General features: G+C 39.6%; 1 protein-coding gene across 3 annotated transcripts in view; it reads right to left on the bottom strand.

Annotated features, from left to right (window-relative positions):
* Positions 1-4,832: 4,832 nt before the first annotated feature.
* The window catches only part of g3bp2a (G3BP stress granule assembly factor 2a), a 10,861-nt gene continuing 5,455 nt past the window's right edge, over positions 4,833-10,238 (bottom strand). For 2 of the 3 annotated variants that reach the window (XM_025907892.1, XM_005456954.4), the window contains 5 exons: positions 9,965-10,067; positions 9,806-9,865; positions 9,571-9,702; positions 9,314-9,441; positions 4,833-8,122 (listed from right to left, as the gene is read on the bottom strand). In XM_025907892.1, coding sequence (XP_025763677.1) covers positions 7,781-8,122; positions 9,314-9,441; positions 9,571-9,702; positions 9,806-9,865; positions 9,965-10,067 — 765 coding nt within the window. In that variant the 3' untranslated portion in view covers positions 4,833-7,780. The remainder of the gene's footprint in view (positions 8,123-9,313; positions 9,442-9,570; positions 9,703-9,805; positions 9,866-9,964; positions 10,068-10,238) is intronic. The other variant, XM_019359987.2, reaches the window with a different exon arrangement.

Below are 10,238 nucleotides of genomic sequence, written 5' to 3'. Positions count from 1 at the left end.
TCGACTGGAGTAAAATGTGTCATTTAGTGGCAAAAAACACAAAGAATACAAATATCTCTAAAATTTATACTGTTGTACAGGAGCTACAATCCTTTATACACTGAGTTTGTTCTGAATTAAATTTGATCTGTAACTATCCAGGTGGATTTTAGATCATTGCATTGATTTTAGATCAGTGGGCATCAAATCAAGAGAAATTATTGATTTCTCAACAATTGTAACAATACAACTGTAAACTTGAAACTGTAAACTGTTGTTTCTGTGTATATAGTAGCCATTATGTATGATGCACATAAGGAAAAGAGGTCATACAGAGGTCAGAGGGTGCCTTGACAGATACAAGACGTGTATTATGGCAGCATGGCAGAGTGGTTAGCACTACTTCCTCACAGCGAGTTCCTGCTTCAAATCCTGGCTGGGGTCTGTCTTTATGGAGTTGACATGTTTCACCTTCTCCAAAGTACAACGGTCCAAAAACAAACACATGTTAGGTTAACTGGTGATCAAGGAAGTATTAATACTGAATTAATATATACAATTATAAATGGTAGTTAGGAGGATTTTTTTTTTAATTACACAGAAGTGGGTGTAATAAATACCAACAGTTTCAGTGTTAGTAATATTTCCACTTTCAGTTTATTATACTTGAATGAGCACGAGGTGAAAGCTGTCCATTGTTAAAACCTCTGCCTATAATATACAAAAATATATATACAAAAACTGGCAACCTCTTATGCATTTTTTATGTATTAATTCTTAATTAGTTTACAAGAACCCATAAATTTTTAATTGTGAATACAATATTCTGTTACCTCAAAAACATCACTTACTGTACCTTTAATTGATTATTAGCCTGCAGACAGACATAAGCACACAGCAGCCTTTTTTATTGTGTAAGTGGTAATTCTAATGGTGTAATTCAGGGTTGGATCAGCGCATACAAACAACCCAAACTTCCTAGTCAGCGTGCAGTGATTTAACAAAGTGAAAACTGTTTGGGCGTGTGCACTTTATGACTGATTCATAACTTTGTTACCTACTTTGGAGAATTTTACTATTTCAGATTATAATTGCTGTCATATGTCTAACTCAATCCGAGGGAAATCAAATTGTCACACATAAATGTGCGAACCTCAGGAAAGGCATTCAGGAAAGGACGGTTGGGCACTTGAACCTGTACAGTCTAATGCATTTTATTAACAAATTTTTTTTTGTATGCTTTTAATTTTGAAATATAACTAATAGGTATGGTATAACTGTCAAATACACACCTAAACAATCCTTAAGCAGAGTGACTAAGTTTATATGTGTAGGTACTTACAGAAAACAGCAGGTAAACAGCAAAGTTTACAGAAACACACTCAGAGGAAGCACACACCAAAGTAAAATAAAGTGAAACCAGAAACCAGATCTACTCGATTTTAACCTGCGTGTAACCCCAGAGCTGGATTAACCTGCCAGGGGACTTTGGACCCAAAGAAAAAATGGTGTTTTTCTCATGGAACATTATATAGATCCAGATCTGCTGAGTGGTGTGTGATCTGGATGAGAATAAAGAGGGGGAAAAAATCTACAAGAACGCTGAGATAAGCACAACAACGTTCATTCAATTATCTGTAAACATCTACACATGGATGTCTAGCTGCTTCTGGCTCACCATGAAGAGCCGGAGAGACAACATTCAGAGAATAAGTAAACTTTCATGCCACCAAACATCATTTCCCAACAAACACAACAGCACACTTTTGCCTGTTTAAATAAAGAATTACCTTTTTATTTTCCTACAGCAATGAAAACTGTTTCTGTAACTGTGTCTTCAGTGCCCTTAACCCCCATCTACCATCTGCTCTGATGGCTGGGTTCATTGTTACTGATCGTGTCCTTTATTATGTGTGAATCTTGATTTGCATAAATCTTGTTTCTAAAGCCCTGCGCACAGCTGCTTCCACACAGCACAGACAAGAAAAGCACCACAAACCGATTCAAATGCACCCAGTCATAAAAGTAATTCAGTGTCTTTAATAAACTTATGTTGAAATTAGTGAAGCAATCCAGTACAATAATATAAAAGCAGTAGAGTTTCATCATTGCACATCAGAGCCATGACACAAATGACAAAGCAAAAGCAACATGTGGTCCTCTAGTGTCTTTTAAAAGCTTCACAGAGAGAAGCCTGGACACATTTTCTGTCAGCTATGGGAACGACAACATCTGCATCTTCAGAGGTTTACTAATCTACAAAAAAATGAACTTATATATTTTAAATATGGCTCTATAAATTCTGGAAACATTACAGAATGATGTTCCTTAATGTAAAACTGCAAAGACCTGGAATATCTCATCGTCTAGAGTACACAATGTCATAAAAAGATTTTAAGAATCTGGAGAAATCTCTGTACACAAGGGACACGGCTGAAAATCAGTCAATCGGGATCAAAATAGGGAATCATTGCATGGGCTCAGGAACACTTCCAGACATTAACCGAAGTTAAAAAAAAAAAAAAAAAAAAACCCCAAAACAAAACGAAACATGGATGCCACATTCTCCAGACTCGGTTAAAAATCATACATCTCTAATTGTATGGAGGTGCTTTAGTTCCCATGAGATTAGCAGCACCATCAGTGCTGAAACGTATATACAGGACTTCAACATAACCTCTTATCCAGATGACCTATTTGTCAGGGAAGGCCTTGAGTATTTCAGTAAAATGATACTAAACCTCATACTGCAGCATCTAATACATCTAATATAACAGCATGGTTTTGTCCACAAGTTTCATTGTACAATGACAATAACAGGTTATTTAAAAAAAGTAACTGAAGACATTTCTATACAAACAAGCTTTTAATTAATTTTTTTTAATTGTTTCACATTATTATTTTATGTATCTTTCTGGTTTTATTGTGAAGCACTTTGTGATTTTTATCAGTGAAAAGTGCTATATACATAAATTTTACTCACTTACTATTCTATTCTATTCTATACCAGTAGAGGAGTCTGGGTGGCGAAGAGGCTTGCCAGCAGTCCAGATCTTTCACCAACTGAAAACATTTGGAGCATTCCTTATTCCTTAAAAATTAAATTCCTTAAAAAAAAATAAAGGAGCCTTGTACTGCTCCTCAGTGGAGAGCGTGCTCTCCTACTGCCTGGGTGTTTGGTACGCAGGCTCCACCTCTGACAACAGGAAGGCTGTGAACAAGGTAATTATCAACGCCCAAGAAATCACTGGCTCCTGTCTCAGGAAAACCAGGGTCATTACTTGCACCCTGCCCACCACCAGTTTGACCCACTGCCCTCTGGTCGACCTCCAGGGTCACTAACAGCTTTTTCCGATGGGCCATTCGGACCGCTAACAAACACTGTACCCCTACACCACACCTTACCAATCTGAGCCACGGTCTCATCAGGTCACTCACAAACAGACTCTGCTGAGACCAAGTCTTTTTTTTCTTTGCACTACTCTCAAGCACTTTGCTCTCCACTGTGTGCTTTTCTCTTATTTTGTATATATTCCTCTAGACTGTATATACACATTATTTACATTATTTCATTTCATAGTTACTTTTGTACTTCAGCTGCTCGAAGCACTGCCCCTGTCAGATAGGCCCAAGGTGCTTACAACATTCCTCAGAAATTCTGGTCCATGTTGGCATGACGGCATCAAACAACTGATGCAGAGATGATTTGAAATTTTTCATGACCCATTAACCTGCCGGAAATGGGCATCAGAAGATGGGTACACCGTGGTCATAAAAAGATGGACTCGGGTAGGCTGTGGCATTTAAACAATGCTCAGTTGGTAGTAAGAGGCTCAAAGTGTGCCGAAAAATAACCTGAACACTATTAACCACCACCAGCAGCGTGAACCATTGATACAAGGCAGGATGGATCCATGCTTTATGTTGTTTACGCCAAACCCTGAACCTACCACCTAAATATCAGAGTACAAATCGAAATTAATCAGACTGGGCAATATTTTTTTAACATCTTCTGTTGTCCAATTTTAGTTCCTGTTCTTAGATAACAGGACTGGCACCCAGTCTGGTCTTCTGCTGCTGTAGCCCATCTGCCTCAAGGTTCGACATGTGTTCACAGATGCTTTTCTGCACACATTTGTTTTAATGAGTGGTTATTTGACTAACTGTTGTTCCTATCAGCTCAAAGAAGTCTGACCATTCTACTCTGACGTCTGGTATCAACAAAGTATTTTCACCCAGAGAACTGCTGCTCACTGGATATTTTTCTCTTTATTGGCCCATTGTCTGTAAACCCTGGAGGTGGTTGTAGTTGTAGATGAACTGTTTCTGAAATACTCAAACCAGACCGTCTGGCACCAACAACCATGCCACGTTCAAAGTCACCTTTCTTCCTCATTCTGATGTTTGGTTTGAGCATCAGGTCGTGTCTACATGCCAAAATGCACTGAGTTGCTCCCATGTGATTGGCTGAGCAAATATCTGCACCAACAATAACCTAGCCACTGACTGTAATATAATTTAGCAATCATAATATTAGAACTAATCAGTTGTAGTATTAGGATTAAGCAGCAGGAAACTGATGTGGCTGACAGCCATCAACCACTAACAGAAACTAGGAAAAAACAGGAAAAAACTGGAAGAGAGAAAAATGAGAGTTTGCATGACCAAACTTAAGACTTTCTGACACCTTTTAAGGCTATTTTGAGAAGCAATTTTGCAAGAAACTTTACAGGGAGTCTCTCTTTTCCTCCATAACCCTAGGTTTAATATAGTGTGTGTGTGTTTTTGGAGGCTTAAACTTTACACGGCCTATGAGAGGAGTCTCCTGTAAACATGACAAACTGTATGAGCGGTGATGTTATCAGTAGTTTATTGTATGTTAAGTCCAACACATTCAAAATGGAAAGGAAGAAAGAAATAAAATAAGGACCTAAACTTAAAAAAAAAAAAGTCTCCACCTACAACAGTTTTGTAATAGCAACAAGGGTAAACACAGTAAAATGAAGATGGCAGCCAAATGTTTACCACACCTGCTAAAGCCAAGAAGATACTTCTATTTCCATTCAAAAAAAGAAAGGGTTGGAATGATTTACAACGAGGATCCATTAACTGCACTTTTAAATCACAGAAAAATAAATTAACACTTTTTTTCTTCCTTTTTCCTTTCGAGGATCCTTTAAAGTTTCGAGAGGGATGAGTCGTTGAAGACCTCAGCAAGAAAAGAAGAATTACCCATCTGTAAATTTCTACCTTCAAACGTTTTACCACCACTGACATGGAGAAAGCACGAGATCGGTTTGAAAGCATGATGGCTCTTCTTCACCACTCTCTTCATTGACCGTTGCTGTAAAAAGTATGATTGCAGTCAAGTGCCTGCGTTAAGCAATTACCTGACAAATAGACATTTGGTGGGGAGGGTGGTGGGTGGGTTGAGGCACTCGAGGAGCTGTCATTTTTCTGCAATGTTAGGTCGAAAGCTGTTGCCAAGTTTAAAGTTTAAAAGCCATTTCCACATCTGAAAACATTATACCACAAAATTACCAAGCATTACTGTGAAAATCTACCTCGACTATACCATGCTTGTTTACCACGTCTTGTTTCAACTGTGAGTGGGAAGGAGACATTTCACACTAATTACGAGGACCAATTTCCTTTTCGTAGCCAGATGAGAAATTTGGAGAGGTTGTTGTGTTGAGACTGACGAGATTGTCCCAGAAATGTTGGAAATAGTGCAATACCACCAGACAAGGAAGACCTCATTAGTATATTTGTCAAGAAAAATGCTACATCATCATTTTACTTCCCGTTTCAGTGCAAGATAACAAAAAAAAAAAACAAAACAAGAAAAACACGTTTTCCTTTCCAGCTGAAACCAAAAGGTCTTCCCTCCCTTACCGAGTGGTAATAAAAAACAAAACATGCTAATGGACAAGGAGGAGCTGACATGTATAGCATTCAGATAACTCAATAAAATATGCACAGTGAATAATCAGCATATGAAAATACAAATGTTTTAACGCTAGAAAAGTGAGTGCAGTTATTTGCTCGTCTGTAGGCTGGAGGGGCCCGACGAGCCCCACGCATACAGATCTTTACAAAAATTGTTGCTGAGGAAAAAAAATAAAACAACAGTCTGACAACTTGTGAGTCCAGGGGTCAACCCGATTGCTGCCATGAGTCGATCAAAACTACGGCCAGTGTCTGAATTTTATTCTGAGACATCGCCGAAGCGTCAGTTCAATGAAATCGTGGTCGTGCGGAGCTATGACCTGTTAAACCAAAAGACCAAGAATTCACTGCCACCATCTTTAATGTACCTTTTGCTTTTTGTTTTGTTTTTTTTGGAGGGTGAAGTTCTTCAGATGTGGGACTGCACCTCTTTGCTGTTTTAACAAAACAGAGAATGAGGCACCTATTGTCTCTACAAAACCCACAACACACAATTACAACAAATGTACAAAACTCACAGCAGATTATCTGTAGTAATAAAACAGTATGGAAAATGAAATATGCACCTGAAAAACAAATCTTATGAATACTGCAAGTATTTTTTTTTTCAAAATCTGCTCTCAGCAGATACCAGTTCAAAAAAAAGAAAGAAAAGAGCAGCTGTGTAGCAGCCCCAAACCACTTTTAGCTTTAGTAAGACTGGAAAAGGTGAAAGAGAAGGCACCATCATGCTTTTATCAAGTCGAGAGAGAAATGAATATACACAGAAAAGCAAAACATACAGTAAACTATGATTTTTGCTGTACATTTATTCAATTACTCCGCACTTAAGACAGGAAGGGAGGGAAGAGGGAGAGAGGTGTTTACCATCCCAGTTTCGCAGTCTAGCTGGCAGGACTTAAAAAAAGAAAAATAAAAGAAGAAAAACTAAACACTCAGAATCAAAAGGGAAAAAAGAAAAAAAGAAAAAAACAAGAGCAAGCCGCCATCATTACCACTTTTCTATTGTTCAGCTTTGTTTCTCATTTATCCTTGTTTCCTCACTCATTTGGTGTAAGTCCAGGATTAGAGGATTTTTTTTTTGGATTCATGAGAGAAAAGTGTCATGTAGATTTGCTTATCTTGTCCATCCAGCAGTAATTGAAAGGTTGTTTTGGGTCAAAAGTGTGAAAAGTACATTGGTCACAGCCGACGGGCTGCGAGTGAGGCCTGCCCCGGTTAAGTCGTATCGCTTTGAGACAAAACAGGTCTCTCCAGCTGCGTTCCGAGCATGGATGTCAACGTAACATGACAAAAGTACCCATTAGTGCATATTGATGAGAGCATTATGCAATTTGAAGCAGTGGTCTCTCAAAAAAGGAAAAGGCAAGCTTCCCCCCCAGGAACTGCACAGAACTTTGCATCTCACTCTTCTCGACCTGTGGGCAGAACACCATACCATATAAAATGTGCAATAGAGGGGATTTCTTGAAGCAGCGCCCCAGTTAAGTCAAGGCATATATAATCTCTTTTGATGGGCTGTATTATTGTGGTTAAGTCTCATCAGTCCCTCCTAATGTGGCAGATTACTCCTGGTTGGTTTGCCTTTTTTTTCCTTCTTCTTCTTCTTCTTCTTCTTCTCGCAAATTTACAAATTAAAGTCTGCGAATTCTTGAGAAACCTGAAAAGGATGCTCAGCTCACAACTAATAAGCGACATTTTTTTTGTTTGCTTATTTTGTTTTTTGTCTATTTCACAAACAAATGGTTGACAGGCCGTGTCACATTCCAAAGCAAAGAGGGAACAAAAAAAATAAACAAAAAACAAACAAAAAAAACAAATATATACTTTTATACATGAAGATTTCTTTTCGTTAACGAGAACGGTTGAAGATGAAGAACATGATACTACTTCCACACTTGAAGGGGGGAGGGTTGCTCTTCTCAGCGACGAGGGGTCGTGAAGCGGCCCTCTCCCTGGCCACTGGAGCCTCTTCCAGAGCCCATGCCGGGTTTGGGGCCATGCTACCTCGAGGCGGCGGTCCCCTTCCATCACGCATCATCCCGCTTCCCACGACGCCTCGTGAACCTCCGGCACCCCGATCGTTGCGCCTCATGTCCCGACGTTCGTCTCCCCCACGGGTCTCTCGTTCACGCACTGCTCTCGTCTTCTTCTCCTCCACGTTCAGACGCACCTCGCCTCGAAACATGATGGGCTGCAGGGAAAATTAAGAAGGGCAAGGTCATTTTCCTGCCGTTTCACTTTGCTCCTCTCCCAGACTATTTAAGGATTACTCTCCAGGTCTGTTTCATTCAGGTGGCAGCGACCCAGAATGAAACGACAGTGGTGAGATTGACATTGCCGCCAACTTGAAAAGCGTGTTTTTAAGGTTTACCCTTACCACCTCACTGACCAATAAAACCCCGCTATTACCTGCTACTGTGTAATGGCATCAATTTAGATATCAAATGCAATTTTCTGGATTTTTATTGTCTCATGGGCATCACTGATAACCCCAGCCTCAAACAGCAAAATCTTTCCCCACCCCATAAAAAGGAGTCTTCTTGAGCATGTCTGCAGGACTACTTGAGGCACAGCTGCCATTTTTGTTCACTCCCTGAAAATTTGATTCTTTACACCTGCACTTATGAAACACTGTGCTGGATCTTCTCCACTGTGTCAAAATGGCCACTCTTTAACTTGAATTCCAATTTTGTTAAAGAAGAGGTAAAATCTTATGACTGGGCTTGGTGGCGTGCAGACATTTTGTTGCTGTGGTCCCCAATTTTTTCAATTTTTAGTGGGCTGTGAGCAGGCATAAGGTAGTGCAGAGACTTCAGGAAATTGCAGTAAAATATCTGCTTATCGTCTCATCATGGATTCACAGAGAAAACAAAAACAAACATGCGGCAGACTGGTTGCCACAGATTCAAGATTGGACACTACAATCGTCCTGACAAAGACCCAGTTATGATCCTTGGCATGAAAGTTGGGCCAGTTTGACACCAGAGTTGTGTTTTGTCTGTCAGTGGCTAAATTGCAGATGCACTAGTGCAAGCAGTCAGAACGAGATTTTTCACAGAGCCATCAGGAAGAGAACAGAAAGTCTGAAACCAGCCTAGACACGCTCAAGGAGAAGACCCTTGAAGTTTTTTTCCTTTCTCTGGGTGGAGACACGATAGCAATTTGGCTTCATCATCTTGCTTTCCTCTTTGCATATTTAAAATCTCAATATGTGACTGACAGGACAAGGGATGCAAACAAATATATCACAGAAAACAATGACTTATGTTTATTCAAACTGAGCACGTAGGTGAACTCTAGCATCAAATGAAATGTAGCAATGCGTGTCACCAAAATCCACCACCAAATGAAACAAAGTGGGTAATGAAATGTTGATACATGCCCCTTCTACCTTGGCCCCCAGGATTCTCTGCACAGGCTCCGAGTCGTCAAAGACAACAAATCCAAAGTTAGGCAACTTCCCGCCAACGCCCTTGGTGTTGATTCGCAGTTCCACCACATTTCCATATGCTGAAAGATCAGAGGATAAAAAAAAAAAAAAAAAAACATTTATCAATTTTGCATTTTTTTAATGTGGCAGAAAATAAATATATTAAAGAATAATAATAATAATTAAAAAAAAAAAAAAAAGAAGCATACTCATAAAAAACTCTTTGAGCTCGTTTTCATCAATGTCATGTGGAAGATTGCCAACAAAAAGCTGGTGGCTGTCAGGGTACCGAACGATTCGCCTGCTATCCATGTCACCAGACTCTGAATCGCCCCTGCTACCTGCAAGTCAGAACAACAGGCAACGAAAATGTAGAATCATATATCGGATCAACATCATGTAGTAGTAAGAAATAAAACAAGTGACAGAGATAGTAATATTTACCTTTGTTCACAAAACTCAAGTGCTGTTTTCCTGTTTGAGAGTCTGAAGATGCAACGCCATCTAACAGCGACACAGACGTACAGAAAGTATAAATAAACCAGATTTTTAAAAAACAAAACTGAGGAATCTTTAATCTGAGGAGATCGGTGTTAGCATTACCAGATCTGGGACCCCGTGGAGTGAAGGTTGGTCTGTCGCGAGTGCGCTGGTCTCTGGGGCGAAGAGGTGCCGTCTGTGTCTCCGGCTTTGCATCAGCTCTGGGCTAAACAAGGCAAATAAGAAATTAATATCATCTCAGCTTTAGCTAGGATCAGACAGAAATCGGTCCTTTTGTGCTGGGGCTGTATGTCATTCTGATCTTTTCCTGACAACATTTTTCCTTTTCACTGGCTGTTCAACATATTGGTTGGTAGCAAGCGGTAGCTTCAGGTTT

Source organism: Oreochromis niloticus, linkage group LG6 (genome assembly GCF_001858045.2).
Source record: "Oreochromis niloticus isolate F11D_XX linkage group LG6, O_niloticus_UMD_NMBU, whole genome shotgun sequence".
In the NCBI taxonomy this organism is placed as follows: Eukaryota; Metazoa; Chordata; class Actinopteri; order Cichliformes; family Cichlidae; genus Oreochromis; species Oreochromis niloticus.
Note: the sequence above shows the minus strand (reverse complement) of the source record. Positions and strands in the feature narration are given on the sequence as shown.